At 42.3% G+C, this 26,401-nt stretch overlaps 1 protein-coding gene across 3 annotated transcripts in view; it reads right to left on the bottom strand.

Annotated features, from left to right (window-relative positions):
• pds5b (PDS5 cohesin associated factor B) overlaps positions 1-23,904 on the bottom strand; it is a 52,214-nt gene extending 28,310 nt beyond the window's left edge. Inside the window, exons 1-2 of one of the 3 annotated variants that reach the window (XM_088639421.1) lie at positions 23,824-23,904; positions 1,497-1,623 (exon numbers count right to left, since the gene is read on the bottom strand). In XM_088639421.1, coding sequence (XP_088495547.1) covers positions 1,497-1,604 — 108 coding nt within the window. In that variant the 5' untranslated portion in view covers positions 1,605-1,623; positions 23,824-23,904. Of the gene's footprint in view, positions 1-1,496; positions 1,624-22,350; positions 22,522-22,546; positions 22,758-23,823 lie in introns of those variants that run through there. The other 2 variants (XM_088639422.1, XM_088639423.1) reach the window with 2 other exon arrangements.
• Between the last annotated feature and the right edge of the window lie 2,497 nt (positions 23,905-26,401).

Genomic DNA, 26,401 nt, shown 5'->3' with positions numbered 1-26,401 from the left:
ATCTAGAATTACACCCATGGCTAAAAGCGACTCCTCCGAGCCATAACATTAAGTATCACAGGAAAGGGGTCTTTTCTTCTGTGCAAATCACAGCAGAGACAGGATTCCTCTCAATGTAATGTAACAAATCCCACAGCTCTATAAACAACAAAGGGCATCCTTGGAAGAACATTATGACTGTGAGAACTAATGAGAACAGGATATTCTGGATGTTCGATGACTATTTTCCAAGAATCTCACTCAGCCTTAAGTGAACCTAGGATACATTCATTTCTAGGATACAGGCTAAATAATAAAGCTAGATAGGAAGTTACAGACTCTCACCAATGTTAAAAAAGTGCTCCATTTGGTCTAAAACATTTTGTTTCAGTTTTTCTCCAGTGGTTCGCGTTTCACTGTTGATTCTGAAAACTTGCAATAGGTTGCTTCTATTTATTTGCCTATGAAGATTTTTAATCAGACCCTCTCATAATGATGAGATGACTGCAGCATCCTACAGAGATGTGTTAAATGAATTCTACAATAAGAGGCAGAAGGGTGAGGAGGTAAAAGCTACTTTATGCTGTTACCGTCAAGGATACACTTTAAAAAAACTTTATATCAGCCTTTTTTTGTGGATTCAATAGATGTTTGAATGGAGCAGAAAATGGTTTTTGTGACACCAGGAAGAAGCTGTAAAATAACCTCAGACTGAGAACTACCATTATTCCTTTTATTTTCTAGTTAATCAGTATGCTCAATGGGGTTGGCAGTAGATGTTGCATGACTGATTTACCTTAAGTGAATCTTCTTGAGGTATGCATGCCTTCAGCAGTGATCATTTAGTATGACTATTATTCACTTGGTTAATAAATAATATCAAGTGCAACTTACAATACAGATCGCTGACATTAAGCACACACAATAAAGCTGCCACTAGCTGGAAGAGTTACACTTGTATCACCTAAGTAAAATGAAACAGCAAGCAATCAAACAGTAAACACTGCAGATACCAATGAGTGAACAGCCTGTTAGTATTCCATGTTTATAATTAGCACCTAATACTAGCAATTTGAGACTATAAAGAATGAGTGCAATGCTGTGAAGACCAGCTGAGAGATCATGAGTCTAAGCAGGAGAATGTTGGGCAGGTACCGGGAGGTCGTCAGGAACTGAGCAGTTCTTATTTCTGTGGGCAGGTTTTTTCATATCGAGGAGCGAAGGTGGATACTGAACAGGATCTAGACGTGGGAGAAAAGAGGAGGCACAGAACGTCTGTTGGAGAAGGGACAGAGAGGGAAAGAAGGCAGTAGGGGAAAGACCAGGGACTGAAGATGGACAGGAGCAAGAGAGGTGGAGACAAAAAGTAGGTTTGAATTGTATGGGAGCAGCAATAGGGAGCCAGTGGAAGGACTAGAGACCTGGAACTGCATGAGAAAAGCATCACTTTAGCAGCACTGCAGTGTGCAGCTCTTACACAATGGTGTCCTTCACTGCAAGGGTGCGGTCAGACTCACCTTTAATCTCCGAACCATCTCTTCTTTGGAGATCTTGTCAGAGATCTCCTTGACCCCCGGCGGGTAGGTGATCTTGCCATCAGTGGCTCTGGCCTTGGAGTGAGCCATGGTCTCAGCTCAGTGCTCCCTGGAGAGACAGAGAGAGAGCAGGGCTACCGGTCAGTCCACAGTCACAACATAAAAGCTGCACCTTTGTCCACCTCAAGCCCTGCAAGCAGGTTTTAGTTTAACCAGGCATGGTTGATAAAAAGAACATTAAACCGTTTATGACGTTCTTAGTTCAAGCGCTGGTATAACTATGGGCTCGCCGTTCCAAGAGAGAAGAGAGGTTAGGTTCTGTTCTAGATGTTGTTACTTATCAAGCTACTATATATAAGTAAATCTGCTAAATAGCTTCCCAATCTAAATGTCCAAACGGAAAAGGTTAAACTCAAATAAAAATACTGAAGTTCGATGAGTAGATGCGCTGGAAGTGCAGTGGCAATCGATTTAAGGGGGCTGACAAAAAATGAAAACAAATTCATTCTAACAGCTTATCTATTTGAATCTTATGCACCAGTCAAATTTATTGACTTCACAAATCCTTACTAGTTACAACAAAAAAAAAGAAAAAATGTGGGCTTGGGCTACTTCCCTCGTCACAGCTTGTAAAAAATTAAAGGGACTGCAATCAGAATGAAGCTTTGAGAGTCTGGTTTTGGAGCTGCCGTTTGCAGATCATTGCCTAATAAGCAAAATAATAAGACCAAGAAAAAGCAAAGTCAAACAGATTTCTTACTAAGATGTACAAAGGGACCATGAGTCACACAGAGTGTACAAATCACTCTTGGCAGAGGTTCCCAAATCTAGATCTCAAGGGTTTTTTTATGACTTGGCAAATCGGCAACAACTGAAGGGTGTGAGGAATGGACAAACTGGATCAGTTTCAAACTTTTCCCAGGCAATGAACTGTCTAAAAAGAAAGAAGACACTGGAAGCCTGCTGGAGTCCAGACACTAAAGACAGGTGTTTTGAATCCCTGGTCTAGCAGCGCATTGTAACAGACTGCAGTGCCATCACTCTCCTCAAGGTGTCACTCCAGCACATGGATACTGTAAAGTGTTCAACGTCCAAATTGCCCTTTTTTTTACTGCACACATGAAACAATCCCTCAAGCTTTCATATGACCACATGCCAATTTTACCCACTCTAAATTTAAAAGATGGTCTTTCATTACAAGCCCATTTCTACTTGTATTGCATAGTGCTTTTCACAACTCAAAATCTCATATACCCTCTAGTCAAATAGCTACACAGTGGACTCTAAAAATGAAACTTTAAAAAATTAGAACGCAATTAAAATAAGATAAGGTATAACAGAAATGTTGGAGAAAAAATGAAGCTGAAGGCACTGCAATCATAAAGAGGACAAGAGCTTACTGGGGAAAGTCCATCTCTGAAACAATCAGGACATAGTTCAATGTCAATCAGGGACAATGTCAATCTGGACAATCTGACATTGGCACAATGGTGTGGTGGCTCTGTGGCTAAGTATCTGCGCCTACGCCTGGAAGGTTGTCGATTCGTATCCCGTGGCCAGCAGAGGAATCCTACTCTGTTGGGTCCCTGAGCAAGGCCCTTAACCCCAACTGCTCCAGGGGTGTCGTATAAATGGCTGATCCTGCACTCTGACCCCAAGCTTCCCTCCCTGTCTGTGTGTCTCATGGAGAGCAAGTTGGGGTATGTGAAAAGACAAATTCCTAATACAAGAAATTGTATATGGCCTATTAAATGATCTTATCTTACATGCTTGCATGCCCCAGACCTGTTATGTGGACAGGGTTCTCCATCTGGGCAGCATGATGGCACAGTCGTTAGCAACTGGGCTCTGGGTTCAATTCTGGATGAGAGGTGCTCTCTGGGTGGCGTTTGTGTGTTCTCCCTGTGTTCACATGGGGTGTGCCGGTTCTTTCCCACAGTCCAAAGACATACTGGTAGGTTAACTGCCTTCTGGGAAACTGGCCCTAGGGGTGGGTGTGTGTGTGTGTGTGTGTGTGTGTGTGTGTTTGTGAGTGTCTGCCCTGCAATGGCCTACCCTGCCTCACACCTGCTGCTTGCAGAATAGGCTCTGGCTCCTCCACAACCCTGAACTGGAAAAAACAGTCAGAAAACGGATGGATGGAATTTCCACTGAAATGAACAAACACCAGCAACAATAAAATATATAGATATGAATGCAGAGGCGTTTCTGATGGGCTTAAAAGACTGACCTAAATTTCCTAATCATTAAAATACGAATTTTGTACAACCCTTTAAAAATATAATGTACCAATCACCACCCATTGGAGAGAATGTGTTTATCAGACGGTGGTAAACACCTGATATTCCAGCATCGGCTAACCCCCATGAACATGAAAGTCTCCCAGCAATCATTTCAGGCACCTGTACAATACTCTGAGGTTAACAGCAATCAATGCAAGAGCTGCTGTTGGTGAAAATGAGTTGGTATTCTAAAATGATTAAAGAGAACTTAGTGGAGAGACACCCCTGCACACTGACGGTGTCACTTCAAACAGGATATAAGATCCCTGGAGGCCTGGCTTTCTTCCTTCCTAGGGTCACTCTTTGAAGAATTTATCATGATCTGTGATTCTTAAAAAATCCATTCAACAGACAACGCAAGTGAAAAACAGTACTGTTTGATACGACTGTAGGACATCTTTTAACAGCTCCAGAAACTGCAAAGCAATCTAACGGACAGGCCTAATGCTTTTTATTTCTATTTTTCTAAAGAGCCACAAAAGCATGCTTTTGTGTTATTAAAGGAGAACAAAAGATGAATAAGATTAATAAAATGAATAAAAACCAGGCTCAGAGTGTACCCTGAGCGTGAAAAAAAAAGCTGAAATAAAATCTCCTTCTCTATTTCTGTTTCAGACCCGCCTTCCCAAGAGCGCCACATGCCAAGCTAGGGGCTCATTTCTTCTGCAAGAAAATACAATTTATTGGGGCATTAACTTCTGTGGTGCAGCAGTCAAGGAGACTCTGGGAAACCCAGAACACACAGCGCAATGTTGCAGTCCTGCTCTAGCGGAGCTAGAGGCTATTCGGAAAACAACCCCAAAAAATAATGCGCTTCTTTGAACAGGGTGCAGACGGGGTCATCAAAATTGCAGCTCCCCCTTTCCAAACACTGAAAAATGAGCCAAGTGGCTCATCCTCGCTTTTGCCACGAGGACGAGCACATCTGCTAAAGAAAGGGGATTGCAAACATCAATTTCACTTTTTCCCCCCAACGCTGCATCTCTTAAATATTTATGCGAGGAGACAAATTTACCGCGCGCTGTGTGGCAAATGCAATTCCGAGTCCCCACAGGAGCCCGGGCGGATGGATGAGACCGAGCAGAGGCGACTGCTGACATCTCTCCTGCTCAGCACATCTGCCAGACGGGCTCGCAGCTCATCTATCGCCTGCCTCTACCTGCGCAGGCCGGGAGAGCACAGAGAAGGAGCTTTGGCACACACGGCAAAGGCAAAGACATGCTGGACGTGAAATCTTGGACCCGACCCGAAGACTTCACCCCTGATTGAAGGGGAACTGCGACGCTATTTTTTAGATTCTGGGGTTAGAAAGAGTCGCCAACGAGCGCATTTCAAACCACAATGAGAGTAAAATGTACACAGTAGAGTGTAAAACCTCCAACTTACATCAGAATATTCTGTCATATTATTATTACAACCTGCCATATTCTGCCCTTCTGAATGAGGCAAAACCCCCCTATTACATTGTAAACAAACACAGTTGTAAATACATCTCTTTTAATCCTATAGACTTCGAGACTGTTTTGCTGACAAATACAACTCTACACGAAGGTCACGCTGAAGATTTATGTGGCAAAATGCACAACATGTACTTATTTGCTTGTACATCACGGAAAATTAGTCATTACAGTGACTAGCGAGCAGGAAGGGTCGCTTCACGGCACAATTCGCGTGAACCCCCAGTCTTGCCCCTGGCGAGAGCAGCAGTTTGCGACAAACATGGTATTTTCACAAAGTTCACGATTTTGGGCTTAATTCGGAATATGTAAAAAAAAAATCTATAACTTCAATGAATTTACTGTTATCGAGACTTAATAACCCAAGGAACTGGGTCTGAGACATTGGGACTGCGATTCCCCTTTAAACAGCTGTCTCTCGGACTGAAATTTAGAAAAATCAGCCCATGGAACCTTTAACATATTTGAGAAAAGGAATGGCAGAAACACCACTTTTTCCCCAGGGTAACAGTGAAGAACAACTTCCAAGTGATTTCCCGTCTACTAGACAATGCATTTTGGGCCCTACTGGACCTTGGTCACTGTTTTGGTCAAAAATAGAACCCTTGTTTGCAGCAATTTCTGGGGCTTAGAAAATAAAAGTCAACTCTCCATACTTCCAACGCCAAAGGCTCTTACATAGTTTAATAGTTTAAACTATTCGCTTTAAAGATGAATCATGAAAGTTATTAAATATTGAGGCACTACACTTTAACGATGAACATGAAAGGACCATCGCAGGAGTTTCGATACTTAGGGTTCTTCACTTAAAAGCCACATCAGCCTATGAGCTTGTTCCACTGCTCTTCTTCTGTTCTATATTTTTGGCTGTGAAAAGCTTATGCTTCAGTAGGTTTTTCTAACACTGAGACCCAGCAGAAAGGGCTGCAGTCCACTCCTCCCAGCAATGACCTCTGTTCTTTCCAACAAAGAAAAGCGCCCAGATCCATTTTCTTAAGTAGCCTGTCAACCAGCTGTGTCCTCATTCTTCAGCAGTCTGACCCACCTATCAAAATAGCGTCGATGCTCAGAACTAGAGGCCTTCCAATTTTCTCATCACTCTAGACCTCATTCATTCAGCTAATGGTTTCATCAACTTTGTTCCAAATCTGAAGCAGCTGATGATTTAAACATGGACTGTTATGGAAAGGGTCACAACTGTGACCGAATAATACGTCCAGCAATTGTCTTTCGGGGGTGTCGCTACTGGCACCTGCAACATGGTAAGAGCGCTGGGCTAAAAGCCCAAATAAAACACAGGAGCATCAACTACACGCATTGCTAAGATGAATAATCTTCCCAGTGGCACGAAATGAGCAAGGTGAAACTCTGCATGCCCTCACCCCACAAGAGAAAATTAGAAAAAAGGACACGCAAAAATTCCCTAAGTGATTCATTCTGAACCCCTATATCAGAAGTGGCTTGAAATGTTTGATCACAGCTCCTTGGGGAAAAGAAGTTGGTTTTGGAGCACTGAAACATCACATGCAGAGAATCCCAAGATCTTTTTGTCTCTCGCAAAGTCAGAGGGCATCAGTAATGAGCCTCTTGACAGACTTGTATTCCATCCCGAAAGTCTGGAAAACCCGCAGAAATGATACAGCTCTTCCTCGATTGTGGAATCAGCCCAAGATTCTACTGCACTGCCAATGCTGCAGAATAAAAATAACTGGGGCAGTAATGAAACGAAGAGTGGGAATTAATGGGGCTGTTCTGTCATTCTGCCTGATGAGAAGTTTCTGACGAGTCTGGGCGTTAACTGGTGGGAAACAGACAGCTAGCTACACACCCCTCTTTTATATGCGCAGCCTTCAAACGCCTTGGCCAAACATTTAGCAGGGTTTGCACCACGGTGTTGTCTCTGGGATGTAGTGCTGCCATCGCCTGCTGAAACCATGACAAACCAGAGTTTCACTGCCAAATTATTCTTATCAAGCAGAGCAAACCTAATATCAGTGCGCAAGGGAACGGAGCCAGATACGGCAGTGCTGATCTCTTTAAAACCTCCAGCTGCACATGTAATTAAAAACCAAAATGCTGAAAAAACAGAAAGATTAAAAATGGCCCAATAAAAAAGAAATAATTAAAGACGCATGAAAAATGCATCATTTTCTATTTAAAGTATATAAGTCAATTTCAGATTTAATGATGTGCACTGAGCAGTTTTCCAGAGAACCGTTTATTTGAGCACATCCATTGTTTGAGTCTGAATCAATTTATCAGTCTCTTTTCATTGATCAGTTCATGACTTCAGTCACTCACACTGGCATGTGTTTCTCTAGGCCATTTCTTACACATTGGAATTGGCCTTACCCGAAAGGACAAAATTACTCAGTTTATTTTCCCCTCCAAACTAAGCGTATTTAAACCCCCTCTTGCTCCAATCTTCAACAAATCAAACAAATCACCCTTCTTTTGAAAAACACTATTTGTTGAGACTGGACAAAGCACATGAAAAGCAGAGCCTAAACCAGACAGTATTACTTGTACATGGAGATAACCAGCAGTTCATTAGCAAAGTGTCCCCGTTTTCTAACCTCTCAAAGGCAGGCAGGTTAGGTCTGACTACCAATTCTTAGCTGCCCCATTCATTGGGTGTGTTCAAGGGGATTTCATGCAAATCACGAAATAAAAACAGCTAAGCCATTAACACATAAACGCTTATCTAACACATTCCAATGGAGGAGAAGTATAATGTGAAAACATTTTAATTGGGTGGATCACAAATTGGTCACTGCCTCCCACTGAATTTCCAACTAAATTGAGGAACCTGGGGGTGATACACGATTCAGCCTTGAAGTTTGACCCACATGTGCAAAATTTTGTAAAAACATCATTCTTCCACTTCAGAAATAACAGCAGAGTATGTCCCATGTTGTCTCTGACTGCAGCTGAAAAGCTGGTCTTTTCCAGAAGTGATGACTGCAATGCCATACTCACCGGGGTATCTAAATTCACACTAAAACAAACTTTGGTATGTCCAGAATTCAGAGCCAGAATACTGACCAGGTCATGTGCAAGTGATCACATTACTGCTGAAATTCTTTCACAGGCTTCCTATGAGCTTCGGTGTTGACCATCCTCATGGCTCTAGATGGCTTGGCACCTGAGCACCTATCTGATTTATTATCTTCCTACCACTCACCTCGTAACCATCGTTCACCTGACTCGTCTGTCCTCCAAGCCTGTCTACACTCTATGTCTGACAGGGCTTCCTCTCGCTATGGACCAAACCTCCAGAACTCCATCCTCAAGGATCCCAGAGAGTCAGCTTCCCTGAGCACTTTCAAACCAAACTCAAACCTTCTGCTTCAGAAAGGCTTTTACCATCTGCTCTTTGTATCTTCTATCTACTGCATTCAAAACCTTTGTTTAAAATGATCCTAGTTGTATAAACGCCTAGATTTAACTTTTATTGCTGTAAAGAAAAGCTCCTTTTAAAGGTTCTATGTAAAATCTTATTAATATTATTATTATTATTACTTGATGAACTGATGCTTCTAAATTGTCCCTGTGTGTGAGCACCATGCAAGAGTCTAATAGTTTTCCTGTGGGAACCTCGAAGGGAATAAGCAGGTTTCTACTGGTATGGATGGAGGGCACAATTTCACAAAAATCAAATTAACATCACTGGGAGTTTCAGTCTTTTCAGAGAATAATAAATTGCAGGTACATAGAAGTGCAAGAACAGATTACTAGGTTTTCAGGTAAACACGTTCTAGAATGTGAGCATTTTTTATGTGTGTTACAATGTGTAAATAAAAGATACAATAAATTCCGACTGGGTGTTTCTTGATTTCAAAATGTGTTACTTTAGAAAACACGCTTACACCTTCTACAGGCACTGTAAATGTGAAGGCTCTCATTTAACGCTCGACATCAATGCCGAGTAGGAACTGGATTAGAGATGAGCCTCTTGCTGTAAAAAAAAAAATGTCTGCTCTTTATCCATTTTCTGCTCATCGCTCTTCATTTTCAAAGCTGCTGCCCTGATAATTACAGACTGCGGCTCAACTTTTATTAGGGCCGCTCTGAGCGCAAGATGCTGGGCAGTGGAGTATTCAGCTAATGTAATAAAATGATAAAGCAGAGGTCCACCTCCAGTTCCCATGGAAACGGAATTTGCAAACAATTCCACACTCAGCAAGCCCTGAAGATCAGCACATGAAAGTAGAACAACTATAAATAAGGGCCTGGCCAAGTACAGAGCTAATCAAGTATTCATTATGCTCCGCTCCCCCTGCGCTCCCCTAAATGAAAAATGCAAGGCGAGAGCAACCTGAATTACAACGAGATGGGGACTTCTGTACCTGTGCTGATATTTAATATGCTTTACATCTTCCCGAGAGAAACGAACCGAAATTCTGAAACCTCTGAATTGTGCTCGCCAGGCCTACGTATCAAAGCAATGCAAACGTACCTGAATAAAACATGAGGACAAAAAAGGGTATAGAAATGCAATAAACTATGTAACTAAGGGTAGACAGAATGCTTATTAATAAAGCACTATTTCAGATTTGAAGCAACAGAAAACCGGTTTCCCTAGTTTTAAAAATCTGATCAGTCTTTTTAATACAGGACCGAACAGAATGGCAGGACACTTGAGGAATCACATTTTAACTAGTACTGAGAGACAGATGAGCTCTATTTACATATCGGCTCATTAGACACTTTGACATTCACTTTATCTCATTTGGAAACAACTTACAAAATCAGACTCCAGTGCCTTCTTGACATGACCTTGCTACAGGAAAGTCAGTGTAGAAAGGAATGGAAAACCAAACTCGCCAAACAGAACAAAACAAGAAACAAATTCTCATTTGTCCACTCAGTTTCTCCTTGAACAACTCCCAGTAGCCCAGCACTCAGTCCTCTGAGCATCTGCAGCTGTACTTTCTCACCGCCGGAGAGCAGGGATCTGACAAGCCAGTGTCTGAAAGGGAGCAGATTAATCCGTTTCAAGGGAAGCACAGAACAGCTTTGAAGCAACTGGGGTTTCAGGAACAAGCTCTCTAAGACTGCAGCTGCTGCAATTCTCCTATAATGCAGAATACAACATAACGTCTGTCAAATTACGCTTCTCATACCAGTCCATTTTCAAAACATTTTTCATATTAAGTAATTTCTTTGAACATTCCACAAATATGTATCAGTAGTGAGAGCTTTCTTTGGAAGATGACATAAATACTTTATTACAAAGCACATCAGCTGCACTGGAACAGTGTCGGCTATGTAGGGTTAGGGTTCATCCACTCAAAATAATACTGGCCTTTGGTCAGTTCCCCTTAGTTTTCCACTTAAGTGTCCCTTGACAAACATACTGCTATTCCCAATAAGTGGTTACTGCCGACAAATTCACAATTCCAGCACAATAATATCTCTGCATTTATCAGACCCAGTCACTTTTAAAATAGGCCATTTTCTGAGAAAGCGCAATGCATCTACTGTGAACCCATCCATTTTACACTTGAGAATCATACATCATGCGGTTCGTTTCGAAAGGACATGACACAGCCTTCATGGACGTGTGAACACCAGAGACCACATTCATAAATGCCCTCACTTCAAGTCCACTTAAATGTCTGGCGCATCACTAAGTTAAGTGATTCACTTGATCTGGTATTCCGAAACATTTCAAAGTGCTCGCTTTCCTGAGCGGAGAACCCAGTAACCTGTTTCGTCTGTTGCCAAGTTTCACGACCACGACTGCGCTGCAATTTGATATGTTGCTAAGGTGCCAGACTTCCTCTGGGAACTCAGATTTCATTATGTTCAAAATCAAAGCCCGAAAACAAAACCCATCTTTTCCTTTACACTAAATAAATCCAGCCAATGGAGTTTTCTGTTCAGAAGGGCATTTTTTGGAACTTCAATGAAAAAAACAAAACAAAGCTGATGTGTTTAGGTTTACCATATGTCTCAGTACCTGGGAATGTACCGATATATGTCTACATTTTATTTTGATAAGGATAAACACTTTGCTTGTTGATACCAGTGCAAGCAGATGAGTAATGCAAAAAAGAGATGGATGGAGTCTGAAATTGAAAGTGGTCTCGATCTCATTTTATTGTTTTTTTCCTTGAAAATAAACATTTTCAAAACATTGGCCGTTCAAAGACTACTTTTCTGCTTCTAACAGTTGTCAATTATTTATCTTTTAGTCCTGTCTGCAATCGCTTGCCCTGGACTATACGCATGTTTTCTCGCTCCAATAAGAAGCGCCCACCAAACATCATAATTATCTACCCCCGCAAAATTTACTGTGTTCCCGGCTTAATAAGAATGCACTGTTGTGAACTAATGGCACTCTTAAATGTTTTTTTTTGTTAGGTTTTTAAAAGCACATTGGTTTTGATTTATAAAGCTCTCTTATGTGACTGCATATACAAATCTGTCAGGGATTTATTTATGTCCCCAAGGGACCTGAGGCACTGGGCACACACGAGTGCAGCACACAGAGACAAAAACACATTACTTCTGCAGCCCAGATGAGTCGCATCTGATGAACCAACTAGGGGCCTGGGGAGAAACCTTCTCTCGGACAGTTCACCAGAATGACCTTTTTAACAGCCTGACATACTCAAGTTAGTTGGGTTTAGTTAGATTTCAGGCCTGTTTAGTTCTGACTACATGGGTCAAGAATCCACCGGTTTTAATTCACCTTTCTTTACCGAATATCTCCTATTCGGTAAAGGAATGTAAATGTGAAAAGTAAATGTCAGATACTGCAGTTCCAACACATCTACAGGAGGCTATGGGAGTGTGCTTGGTAAACCCACATCAACAAACCTCTATGGAAATATATTCTGAATTACCAACTTGTAGCTGCACTGGAATACACAATTAGACCCAAATAAAAGAGTCTCTAACTGCCCAGATTCAAAGGGGCAAATTTAGAAAGGAAGCTAATCTCCTTTCAAAGCTGTATTTAAGTTTATTATTCCAATTCAATAATCTCATGTTGTCAGAAAGCCTTGACAATCTCTAGAACTCCCACTTAAATCCCTGGCTGAAAACAAATAATGGTGTTAAATCTCAAAAACATTCTGTGATGCCTACCTGTAACAGCACTCACCTTTGTAAAGAAACCAGATTCATCCCTGGCTATTTCATTGAGTTAAGCATCACAAACTTGTTTTTATTTCAGGGGAACAAAAAGTGCCAAGGGACAAGGCCTTTCTGTGACACGAGAATTCTCTGCGTTTCACAAAAGAGACACAAAATAACCACGTAACCCCCTTATTTTATTGGTGAGGCTGAAGTCCACAGTGTTGTTGAGAAGAAACAAAAGGGCTCAGGCTGTAGCAATTTGAAAGAACCGCCACCTCTAAATGAGAAAATAAAAATTGACCATCTTGGGTGACGTCGCCAAGCCGGTAGCAAACGCCAGAAATGCCCCTGACATTCAGATGCTAAGGACTCTAACCCTTCAATTTTACAATGAAAGCTTTTGAACACACCAGTTCAGAGCTTCAGATTTTGAACACGCGTATTGCTGCCTTCACTAAGAGTGCCCTTTGCATTTTGTTTTACTTGTGTCTACAAAAGCAAATACACCGAGATAACTGCAATGAAAATAATCCAGCAGCTTAGAATTGAACCTCAATTTCGAAACCACACTCTCCCCAGCACTGGCCTGGGAATGATGTTATAATGCGGTGCTGTGGTCAGTTAACGATTCAGGTAAACTTCGAGGTCTAACATCAGCTCTTCCAAAGCACCAGTATTAAGTGGTCCAATAGCTTTTAAAAAGGTGCACCCATGAATTCTGTTGCTTTCCCCCCCATAAAACATACAGAAAAACACATACATAATCAATGTCCTGCTTACTTTTATGTCGGGTTTTTTTCTTCTCGTTCCGAATTGTCTGCAAATCAAAGTTGTTTGCATAAAGAATTGCCAGAGGCTCAGTTTAAAGTGAGAGAGAGCCGGTGGAACACACCAGTGTTGCCGCCAACCCAAATGCCTCGTAGGGGTAAAAGCCGGTTACCGCTTTATTCATCACAGTGTAAGCTTTGTCTGAATGTTTCTTCACCAACACGAACGCAGTTGTACCTCTTTCTATAATGCTAGCAACAGCGCTGAAATATACAAAGAGAAAAGGCGAGGCTGAGAATAAAGTGAATAAGAACCTCCGCTTGCTTTGGTCAAATTCCAAAAGGAAAGAGAGGACAGCAGAAGGCTAAAATAGTAAATGGATAAACAATACAAGACAACAGTTCAAACACAATGGAGAATAAGAAGCAAAAGCTGCTCACATGTGGAAGAAGGAATTAGGATACACAGCAAAATGTTCCAAAAAAGATCAATAATGCTAATGTGATTCAGTTTTGTTCAGTGATGTACTAATGTTTCACTCACTGTTGTACTCTAGGATGTCAGAAAAACCCCTGATCTTTACCTCTAGGAAAATTCTGCTGGAGCCAGGGGATACAGAGTTCGGTTATTGGAATCACTGTTCGAAAGAAAAACAAATACACTGATCAAATCAAATCGGAGCAGGTTTTGGCACATTGCAAGAGACCAACATTTGGCTCCAGTCGAAAATTCTCGGACACACGCTGTGCTCGTGGGCGAGCCGACTCGGCAGCCTTCCTCGCAGAAGAAAGGAAGTGCTCAGGTTCCAATCATCAAAAGCAACCCTCTTCGGCTTCCACGTACTCCGGCGTACTCAGGCAGCGGAGCATCAGAATTCAAATCAGAAGGGAGAGAAATGTCACCACCACCCAAAAAACATACTTACACAGGACAAAGGCACGATTTACTTCAACGTTCAGTTCCAATAGAACTGTACCTTGGTACACTAACACTTTCTGTTTCAAAGACGGAACTGATGGGGTCAAAAGCCAAGCGATGTGTCGACAAAGAGCGAGAAATCTGTGAAGACTCAGGGGGTTAGAGGCTGACCCCACAGAGCCCTGCCTAGGGAGACCACTGGGAAGAAATTAAACACCAGAGCAACCAGCAGGGTAGAATCATCTTCCTGATCATATTTTCACTCCCTTTCCTCCTTTCACCTGGTGTTTCTCTCTATGGGTTTGTCTCCTTTAGTGGGTGGGCTGGCAGTCTCCACACTGTTAGCAGAGTCATGACGAGAGAGTGCCCTCTTGGGTGCTGAAGATGTTGAAGACACTCAGACAGAACCTCATTTGGTTCTAGACTGGCATGTCATGGATTTAATTAAAAGATATATCAAAAGCAGATTTTTTCCAGTCACCTACTTTCACGTGAAAACCCCACTAATAGACAGCACGTTATCAATGTTTGTGGGCGATATATACTCCTAAATATTGATATTTAAACTACTTTCAGGAAAATGAAATGTGTGCACTTGTTATAAATTAACGTTTTAAATAATGTTGCATATAGCCACATTTAAGTAATTAGTTAAGCTTGAGTTGCTTTACTGTCAAACAAAATCCCTGAACATTTGACAGACCTGCTGCAGTCAATTATAATAATCCCCCGAAGTCATAGAAACGCACCATTCGCATAGTTACGCGGCTACACCTGCCGTCTGACAAGCCACAAACACAGCAAATATGCAGGTGCTGCACCCGAATTTCCAAAAGCACCCTCCACTACCTTTAAAAGAACCGCCATTTGGACTTTTCTCCCTGTCTCCGGTGGTCTCCCATTACTGGAAACAATTTGTTTTCTCTATTCTGCACCAAATATCTTCCAATGAGCACCTGAGGTCTTGTTGGCAGACAGAACAGGGAGGCGGGATATATGGTTTTCAGTGTGTTTGTGCCCAGGGCAAAACTGAAACACTGCATTCTCAGAGGATAACAAATGGAAACTGAATTGACAATTGGGTGAGAGGACTCCCCCCCGCCCCCCACTTCGAGTGCACCACACAATCTTTAGCCAAGCAGGCCCTCAAAACCGGCTCACTGTGGAGCCCGGACCAGCCTGACTAGTCTTCGAAATTGAGGAAGCAGAAAAGGCCTGTTTCTGTTTAGGCTCCTCTACTGTTCTGCTGCAGCACAAAAACCTATAAGGCAACAGATAAAGGAGAAGAGCTCCTGCTGATTTCTCATCAGAAGGACATAAATCAGAGCTCGAGCACTGCAAGTGAAGTGTCATGAAAATAAAATACAACCATTCTATAAAGTAAGTGGCAATTCCTGCCATGAAGAGAAATACATCATGAGCACTGAAGAGAATTATTATGACTCGCTCTATAGTTTGGTAGCAAATGTAAGTATTTTAAGATAAGCCTGAACTATATATATATATTAAAGTGAGTCAAGATGAAGGTTTGAAACAATCAAGGACTAACACCCCCCACCCCTGTCCCAGTGGTGGGTCATTCCAGCAAGGTACTGACCAAGTCGTGGCGCTTTGAGACGCTTCCTAAAGAAACTATAAATGCTGAGAGTCCAGCAAGGGTTTCAATGTTTTAATCTGCGCCATGTTTCCTCAGTATGTGCTTTCTAACATCACTTTCCTTTATTCAGCCACAGTGATTTATGCTTCTTCAGCTTTACCCAGCATGGCTGTAGCTGCTGCTTTGCAAACATAGCAATCAAGACGGAGAGCTTTTGAAGCCAGCAAAATGGATGGTTGCGCCTGTGAGGCTGAGGGTAGGCTTGCAGGAAAGGCGCCTGTCACAACACCAGATGATCACGGCCATTTCTTCACAACAGCTTTCATCTGAATACTGGAACAGTAGATTGATTAGTACACTGCAGGAAAGTACAGATTTTTTTTTTGGGGGGGGGGCTACGTTTCTCAGGGGAGTACCAGGTGCTGGATATTTTACAGCCCCAGCATTTGCATGGACAGATAGCTGCAGATTAAATTTTCAAGTATGGATTATACTACTCACTTTGCAGCTAATGGTAACAATTTTCCAATTCATGGATCAAGCTGCGACACAAAGAGAATCTTTATTTCCATGTTGGTAATAAAGATGGATTTCCACTAAAGGCTGGAGGCCAGCAATGTGGCACAGTGGTTAGCATTGCTGCCTCGCAGTGCTGTGGCCCTGGGGTGCTATGTGGGTGGAGTTTGCATGTTCTCTACATGTTCATATGGGTTTCTTCAGAATTCTGCAGTTTTCTTCCAAGACCAAAGCCAAGCTGGCAGGTTAACTGGCTTCTGGGATAACCGGCCCTGGTGTGAGGGCGAGCGTGTGCCCTGTGATTGGCTGGTGTCCCATCCAGGGTGTACCCTGGGCTCTTTGCTTGCTGTGGGAGGGTCTAACTTTATCGGGACCTTGGATTGGAAGAAGCAGTTAGAAAGTGGACCGTTCCCATGGAAACTGCTAATGCAGTTCAAGGAAGAAAACGGCAATATGCCCCTAGTGAAGGAATGTCAACTGATTTATCCGACTGACTACATCTACATCCACAGAGCCAGAGCACTGTCTGAAATGCCGTCACTAAAGGAAGAGAACAGGAGGTTAGTTGTGGGGATGCCTGCTTAGACACCCACCCATCAACCCTAGTCATTGAGCTGCTGATGGATTTAGAAATTAATCTGTACAGAAGGGTATTTCTATAGCCGGGAAGGACAATTTCTTCCCAGGAGTCAGAGTGCTCAGAGACTTTCATTCCACCTGGGACCTGAATTACCGAGCCAAAACTGATCTCCTGGATAACGTGTCGTTTTTGGTTTTTCATCAGTTGCTAATTGAGTAAAACTGAAAGGGGACTAAAGAGACCCCGCCCCTTCAGGAATGGAGCTGGCCCAGCTGTTTCAGACATCACAAACTCACCGTCCACTGGGGCAGAAAGCCCAGACTGGCACATTTTCAGGGGACACGCCGTCAGGGAGACCCTGAGAGTTACATCACCAAGCTGCCTGATCACAATACCCCAGTGGAAAGCGCAGTGTGACGACCTGCTAAGGCCCAGTGCAGTCAGAACGCAGTAGAGCCTGAAAGAATTAATAAGGGCACAGAAACACGAGGGAGCAAAGGCATAAAGCCAAATAAAACATTAACTGCTAATTAAGTCTTATTCCTGAGCTGTAATTTTCTTTTCTGAACATATAAAGCCGCATTGTATAGCACTTGGAGTATTTTCTATGGTAAAATCAAACTGAACTAGATATTGGGAACAAAATCACGGAAATCAGAACTGTGCTAGGTGTCAAAACGGAAAAAAGAGCACTGATTTTTTTAAAGTAACCACCTTCCTTTGCTCTGTTAATACACAAGCACACGGTCTGCAGTTTCTAGAGCCTTTACCTAGTCAGCAAAGCGACTGCTTGCTTCTCCGTTGAGACATTTCTAACTGCAGTGCTGTACAATCTCTGCTGCAACTGACAAGATAAGCCCACCAACATCTTCCCACTAATGCGAAAATGAGCTTTTTTCATCTCGCCTGCAAACTGAAACTGACTGGCACATGTTTAATAGAAGAAAACGGCTTCCAGTCATAATTCCTCACTCAAGCGATCTTCTTCATGAGCACGGCCCGTTAAGCTGTGTGTATTGCGCACATTGGTCAAAAGGAGACCTGCCTTCTGACATTGGTTATAACAGATTCACAAACAGCTACAAAAACTGAAGTTGTAGGAACGCAGGGGACTGATGAAGGTCTTCACTATTTTTTTGACTGCAGCTAAAAATCTTAAGACACTATGTCTTACATCGGCCAATTTCTCTTACAGTGGTGGGGAGAGTAAAAGGGGGTAAAAACCAGTTCCAAGCTATAATTAACAATAATATCTTAAACACATATATAGTACTCTTCTGGACGCTCCACTCAAAGTGCTTTATGGGTAATGTGGACTCCCCTCCACCACCACCGATGTACAGCCCCCACCTGGATGATGTGAGGGCAGCCACAGTGCACCAGTACACTCACCACACATTAGCACTCACTGTAGAGGAGAACAGAGTCATGAAGCCAGTTCAAAGATGGGGATTATAAGGAAGCTATGATTGGCAAAGGCCACCAGGAAGTATGGCCAGGACACCAGGGTTAACACCCCTATTGTTTCTCAGACACTCCCTGGGATTTTTAATGACCACAGAGAATCTGGACCTCAGTTTTATGTCTCATCCGAAGGACAGCACCATTTGTTTTGCAGCATAGTGTCCCCGTCACTATACTGAGGCATTAGGACCAACACAGACCGCAGGGTGAGCACCCCATACTGCCCCCACTAACAGCTCTTCCAGCGGCAAACTCAGCACAGCCAGGTACTGTCCAGGCTCACACCTCCTTAGCTTAAGTGGGTTGCCAGTTGTGAGTAGATAAATGGTAATAAATCTACTGGCTATCAGGGACCACACGTGAGGTATTGTGCGACTTATACGGATGCTCGGTAGTTTCATTTTTTGCTGTGCAAAAAGGAAGATGTTATTTATATACAATAGTTGTAATTTTGGAAAGACTGTCCAAATTTCAGTAAGTCAAATAAAAAATACAGGACAAAGAGCTCCACTGTTTAAATGGGTCCCAACTAACAAGCAGGTGCTCAGGGTCCATAGAGAACAACAAAAGGCATGTAACAGAGTCCCTGCCAATGCAGCCAGGCTAGCAGCAGATGAATGTCTCGTGGCCATTCCTGCACTATACAGTCAAAACCTTAACCTAAACTATCTACTTAAAGGATTTTACTAACAATTAACTCAAGTCTAAAAAAAAAAAATGTACAAGGCAAGGAATTTACATACAATAAATCTAAGCCCTCACCTTCAGACCATTGTTCATTCAAACCAGAAATGTTTAATGTTTTTCTACATGCTGTTATCTTGATCATATGTACTGAAAATATCGATAGTGTCAAACTGAGATTTAAAATATTAATTTACATTATCCTTAATTTGACCTTTTGCGATTTTGAAAATTATGTGGTGAACTCTTTGCACATCAATTTGCTTCAGGCTCAAATGTTCTGTTCTTAATCAGAAAACTGATCTTCGAGAATTGGGCTGTTAACATTACGCTTTGCGCACCGATCAAAGCTGTGTAGCTAAGACTACGAGACTTGGGATACTCCAGGGACACTGTGCTTCAGGAGGTGTCGCCCTTCAGAGCTGAACCGAATTCCTGACTACTCGGTCATTAAAAATCCCTTGTCATCCGTAATCAAAGACTACGGATATTAACCAAGTCATCCCGGCTCATTTTTACTTTGAAACTGAACAATCCAGCCAAAACATTGATTATGGAAACATTTCCTTAATTCAACCAGTGAAGTAATTTCTCACTTCTCCACCTGAAATGCAATTCAGTGGTGAATGAATTGGGTCTCCTCCTAGACGCAAGTGCCTTTAGCATACTAAATGCTTCATTAATATAAGGCATCATCAGAATTAACACATCACTGTAGGACTCAACCAGCAATTTCAGCTAATGATTTTTTTTTAGTGTCAAAATCTCCAGTCATCAACATCACTGTGCTACTGTTGTCAACACACAATCAAGGCCATCAATTCACAAAGTGATTTAATAGGCAAATGAAAAAAAAAGGCAAAGATAATAGATTTCAGTACAGAACCACCAAGACTGCAAAAATTCATATTACAGTTACCGTGAGCAAAATATTGTGAATGATATGCAAACATAGAGGTGCAGTAACAATTAATATTTTAAAAAATTATATTAAAAATACTAATTTCCTAGTGTTAAAAAAATGCTGTAAAACTACTGTTCAGTAAATTAGCATGCCTTCTTCAAAGATGCATTAGAAAATTAAGCATATTTTATGAATACTTTAAAAGCACAGAAACAGTGAATACATAATACAACTTTATCCTCCTTAATGAACTCTCATAGGAAAATATGAAACCATGCTCATATCACAACCTGCTTTGTATATAATGAATTTGAATTGCTCAACAATCATGACTTAAAATGGATTTTTAAAACTTTATTTCAATGCTGCAACCAACTACATGATAAAAATACAGTACAAATCACCAACCGGCAGAGCTTCTATACAGAAGTGAAGGAATTTTTCGTTTGTGTTGGTGCTCGTTTCCCAAGATTTTGCAGCAAAAGCACACATTGCAAAATGCCATGAAAGCTCAGCTCCAAAAAAAGCAGATAATCTGTCTGGGAAATGAATCACTGTGACACCCAGCACTGAATCAGAACTTCCAGACTTCGTTTCTCCTCATCAAGGTGACTTAAACCAGGAACTCTATGGAGATATGTACGAGGAGGGGATGACATTACATTTTTCTTCAATCTGAACACCTACATTTTTCCCCAGCGGCAAATGTGGGCAAGGCAGCTACAAAAAAAGCAATGCTAGAACAGCAAATGATAAAGAATACTTTGTCCAAAAATTACGCACGAACTGCAGCAATCCTAAATTTTATCTACCACTGCAACTGTTACACCCCCTGTAACGATAAGGCTATAGGCAGTGGATGAGTTTCCAAAATTCCAAAACTTGAAACCACAGTGACACTATTCCCTTTGGCGCTCAACTCAGAACGAGCAAAAATGCAGCATTCCAATATGTTCTGTTAAGGAAAGCTTGATATTATCATGTACCTTTTAAAATCTGACCTCTTTCTTACTACAAAACAACAACAGAATACTGCAGTTATCTGGCCAAGCTGGGAATGATACTGTTTGATTAAAACACTTTAAGCCCTGAAACAGTCAGACATAATGCTTCTCTTCTCGGCAATCCGAATTATTAGCAATGTAGGCAGTGAATTTGCTTTTTTTATTGACTGCACAACTCTCCCTGTACTAACCTGGTAGTGAAAAAGTGCATCGTATTAACCAGAAGTGCTCTATTCCTTCTCAACATAGAGAGCAATTGCAAAATCTATTTCTGTTGCCAGGGCTCACGAGACATGTGCCTGGGTTCACAAAGCAATCTAAAGGTATCTACACATCTGTAGCTACTAGTGTTCAAGATCTGCTGCATTCTTACTTACCCGGATGAGGTAGCTGTTTTAAAGTTCAAGACAGCAAAGCACAGCAAGGAGAACAATCATAAGGATGGCCCACTCCAGCCCTTTGTCTGCTGGTCTTTACTACACTTCTGATCTTACTTACTTAATTCACCTGATGATTCAGCTAAAGGGTCAAGCCATCTGTGACCGGAATACACTGCTTGACACCTGCAGGACGCCAGCCTTTGAGGATAGACGGAAGTAGTGAGACAGTGAACTTACTTCCCGGTCAACACTGAAACATGGACATAGGGTCACACCTGACAACTAAAAAATGAAGAGCACTGAGGATGGAAACCAGGAAGAGCATCTTTACATCAAGCGTAGTAAGGGTCTTGAACAGACTATGCAGCTAATATCCAGAAGCTACGCAGGTTTTCAAGAAACAAGCTGAGGTGATTTTTGGATTAACAAATATCAAGCAACCACATAAGCAAGAGTTTCTTAATGGAAACCTCTTGTCGTCGGACAGTTCAACAAAATGGGATAACCACTCAAATTATCCACTTGTACCATTATTAAATTGGCTGATATACACATCCAAAGAGGTAGATTTGTATTCGAGTGGCTGATCATTCAACAGAAGCAACCAGAGTGAATTATCTTACCCAAGGATACAACAGTACTGGCTAACCCAGGACTTTAACTCAATTTGCTATTATGAGTTGTGAGAACAGGGTACTAACTACGACTGTCGTTTCCCTGGCTGCTATCCTGCAGAAGCCATACAGCTGGTCAATCACAATCCTCGCACACCATTTATGATGATCATCGCTTTATACAAAATATATTTCTGAGGGAATTTTTAACACTATTCTCAGGTTCAAAACAGGGATCCTCAGTTTTGGTCCCAGAGGGCTGGTATATGTCTTTGGGAAAAAAAACAGTTAAACAGAAGGGAGAAGCTGTCAAACTGGTGCAGTTATGAGCCACTGATGAGCTGATTCAAGTCCTAACAAGCCCATCTGGACTGAAAACCTGTTAACAACCTATATCACACTTTTGATCAGGAAACAAGACAAACTGGTGGACACTGACAAAAGCTATTACTTTGTCTTTCATAGACGAAGCGCCTTGATGGACCCCCTAAGCTTTTAAACAAAATATCAACGTGCAAACTAACGTTAAAAAGCCAAAACAACAAGAGCTTAGGGGTTTAACTTCGAGAAAATGTAGACGTTACTGTTAGCTCCACGTTTCAAGTGGCGAATCCGGAATCCCCCCCCCGACACCGGCAAAGGAGAAGACAGGTCAAGGCAGAATACACGGAGCAACGCCTTGCAAAGCCAAACACCACATAGAGCAACAGCCTTCGTTCGGATAAAAACAAAACCTTTACGGTTGGTCACTCTGTCGAGTCGAGCATAAGGTCACCTGAACACCGCGCTCTGGCGTCGCAGGAACGGCAGGCTACACTCCCGCTTCACCGGGTCGCCACGCAGAGCTCCCGCACCGCACCGACTTCACGTGGGGTCGTGCTCTTGAAAGGCGCAAAACACCGTCCCAGCGGAAATACGGAGGGGTGGTCGCCTTTCATCTGCCGAAAAAAGACCCCCCACCCCAAAAAAAGAACGGTGCAGCGAGCGAGGTGACACAAATGCAACCCCGTCGCGTTACGTAATCTCCCCGGAGCCCGGCTTGGTTTCGAGAGAGGGGCTGGCGGTCGCGTTTCAAAACAAAGTTTTGGCGAGCTCTCCCGCACCACCCCGCCCCCAGCCTGTGCTACACGGACCGCCAAAACCACGCAAATTCCCTCCCTGCGTGCGAGACGCGTGGACCTTTTCGGGGGGGCACTGCGTTCCAAAAGACGGGACAACCCGTCGCGTATTTCCACCCGATGAAAGCAATCGCCGTCCAGCCCAATCGTGTAGCTTCACGGGCACCAACAACGTGTGTAGCAGCAGGCAGCCGTGGCAGCCGATGGCTTCCCGAGACCTACCGGACCGTCACAATGCCAAGATTAACCCAAACAACTGATCATATTTTCACACAGCCGTGCCGCTGCTGCTTCTTGGTTCGGGGGGGAAGGGGGGGATTTGAGTTTTTCTTTTGCCACACCGCTAAATCCAGGGACTCGGTCAATGAAGACAAAAAAAAAACCCCAAAACAAAACATGCATCAACCGGATTCCGGTCGAAATCAAACTACCGCGAAACGCGCCACCGTGAAAACCGGGTCTTGAGGAGATTGTTATTGCCACCGTTCAGTGCGACTGAAGCAGACAAGCGTTAATTAAGGAAAACATACTGTCGTGGTACGGACACCTCTCACCAGGCCAGCTCTCATACACACGAGCACCGTCAAAACCGCAATACAATCACACGTTCAGATGGAAATATACATGTCAAAGAGCATGCACGGAGCCCACATATGAAGTCCCGTCCTAAATGCAAAAACTATGTTTGCGAAATAAACATATCTTTCACATTTAGAGGCGGGGGGGAGGTGAACCCGTGGAGTCTCTTTCTCTTCCCCGGTGCTGCAAGCACCATACAGGCAGGAAAAGCGGACAGCAGCCGCCAGACAACAAACGCTTCTTTTAACAGTCTTTCACGCACTATTCTTTGCACTTCTAAGCACCCCTGCGTGACCATTGTTGTTATACACCTTTTGATTTGAAATTTGCAGCATTTGGTGTTAATTAATCCTACCTAGTTTGATGAATAACAGCCAATCGTGTCTTCTTGCAGCTCTGATCCTCCTCCTGGCTTCAAAATGGCGCCAATTTGTCTCCGGCTGCACCAATCGAGCCACCGAGAACAGACAGTCGCGGAGGCACAGCGCCACCTAGGGGAAGATGTCCAACAGAGCGCAGCCCCAAGTTCTTTCACAGACCCACAGCGCCGCCTGCAAGACTCTCTCCTTTTGCAGTGAGATAACTATTCCGTCCCTCTCACTTGACACACACCTTGCACATAAATTAATTCCAATTTCAGTGAAGGTTTTCACCTCGGGTTACACAGTGACTACTCCAGCATCTTCCAGACACAAAATGAAATTCACACCGTGTGTAGTTGCGTATTGTCACATTAATCAATCTTGCACAATTGTTTCATTTTGACCTGCAGCTCTGTATAACGTATTTTATGATGAAGAGTCACACTTCACATAATGATCATATACTTACATTTTATGTTTAAATTGGGGGGGCTTACTGACAGGTATTTCTTGGAAAGGTGTTCATCACGATAGGCTAAAAATCCCATTGGTTAAATGTTTTGCTTTAATCGTCTGTTAATGTTAATGTTAATGTTCTTTATTAGCCCTATACAATTTCTTGCATTAGGAATGCGTCTTTTCGCATACCCCAGCTTTTCTCCAGGGAGACACAGACACAGAGACAGGGAGAGAAGCTTGGGGTCAGAGCGCAGGGTCTGCCATTGTACGGCGCCCCTGGAGCAGTTGGGGTTAAGGGCCTTGCTCAGGGGCCCAACGGAGTAGGATTCCTCTGCCGGCCGCGGGATTTGAACCGGCAACCTTCCGGTCACAGGCGCAGATCCTTAGCCACAGTATGCAACCATTACGTGTTGCTCTTTTCCATACATAGTGCATTCGTAGTATTTAAGCAATTCTGTTTTAAAAATACTTTCATTAAATCTATGTTGTTCAGACCTGTGATGATTCAGAATACTGAACTACTTGATAACAGAGTGCATTTATCCCAGTACCTTTATTAATACCTTTCTGGCCGATTTGCTCCATTCCATTATCTCTTTGCTTGTTATTTATTACAAATGGTTTAGCCCTCGTTCACAACCAGTACTTGTTAATTAACTGGATTTGACTTAAGTGCCTAAATGACTAAATAAGAAGCAGAAGTGCCATATAGTAATGGTTAAAAATACATTCATTTTTTTTGTAAAATTGTTAAATTCACCTTTGAATGGCGTTTAATTCATTGTTTTATTCAGCTATATGTGTTTTGTATTAAAAAAACAGACATGGAAACAATAATTATTCTTGACTGGCAGCAAGAATGCGTGGCTCAGAGCAGGAAAGCAGAGGTCCCAAAGTGGTCTGATCTGTGAAGTCGGAAAATATTCACCAATGTATTCGTAATATATTGCAGGCAAAAAAATCTATTTGGATTCTCAAAAGCGAAAAGGCTGTGTTCATTTTAAAATATAAACTTTAATGTCAATGCGTTTTTAAAAAGTGATTTATCAAACCTTTGAAAGCCTGGGACTATTTCATGTCATTGCTCCTGTTTTAAAACATTGGTTTGTATTGGCTCTTAATTTGCAGGAACCTCTTCAACCTTTTCTTTAGGACACAGGCAGCCTTTACTTCCTGTGCTCTGCTTTCCAACTTTCTCCTGGATTCATGTGGCAGTAAACTGCCTTTGATGCATCTGAATAGATTTAGGTTTGCTTCGGTTTTGACCGGCGGTTTAAATATTATTACGTTCGAAAATAAATCCCTGGACAAAACAAGAAAAACGTATAAAATATTTGCCTTCAAGAAATTACAAAAATGTCGTCTCATGTCATTTGTCAAAACCGCTTTATACCATACAGTGTCGCGGGAAGCCAGAGCCTACCCGGCAAGGAACGAGCGCAAGGCAGCCTGGACGGGGCACCAGTCCATCGCAGGGCAGGTGCAAGCCAATCATACAGGGGGACAATTTGGAGGCCACGGTAAAGGCCGAGGGGGGGAATTTGGCCCGGACACCGGGATAACTCCCTACTCTTAACGAGAAATGCTCGGGGATCTTTAATGACCACTGAGAATCAGGACCTCGGTTTAACGTCTCGCCCGAAAGACGCAGTGCAAGAATGTACTTGTGAAAATGTTACAAGATTATTTTTTTTTATCCGTGGAACAGAATGACTCTGGAATCAGAATCATACATTAAAATAACGTGATGTATTTATGTACATTGGTAAAATACTTAAATACTTAAAACTTTTAAAACAGTGTGAGCTACTGTACTTCCATTCATTAATAAAAATCTTTTTTATTTATTTATGCAATTTAGGGTTTATTATGCCACTGACTGCAATAAACAGGTTTTCAGAAAGGCTTACTTGAGAGTCTGTGTCTTCACCATTTTCTAATGACCATGTTTCTAGTTCAGCACTTCTAACTTCCTGTGTTTCTAATATGTGTTCACTTTGTAAATTGGTGTCTTTATAACTTTTTTTTTACACCTAGTGCACAGCTCTTTGACATGCTACTTTTATAGGAAGTACATAAAAAAGTTTATTATTATTTTACTGTGCAATAAAC

Source organism: Lepisosteus platostomus, chromosome 7, assembly GCF_059453375.1.
Source record: "Lepisosteus platostomus isolate fLepPlt1 chromosome 7, fLepPlt1.hap1, whole genome shotgun sequence".
NCBI lineage: Eukaryota > Metazoa > Chordata > Actinopteri > Semionotiformes > Lepisosteidae > Lepisosteus > Lepisosteus platostomus.
Note: the sequence above shows the minus strand (reverse complement) of the source record. Positions and strands in the feature narration are given on the sequence as shown.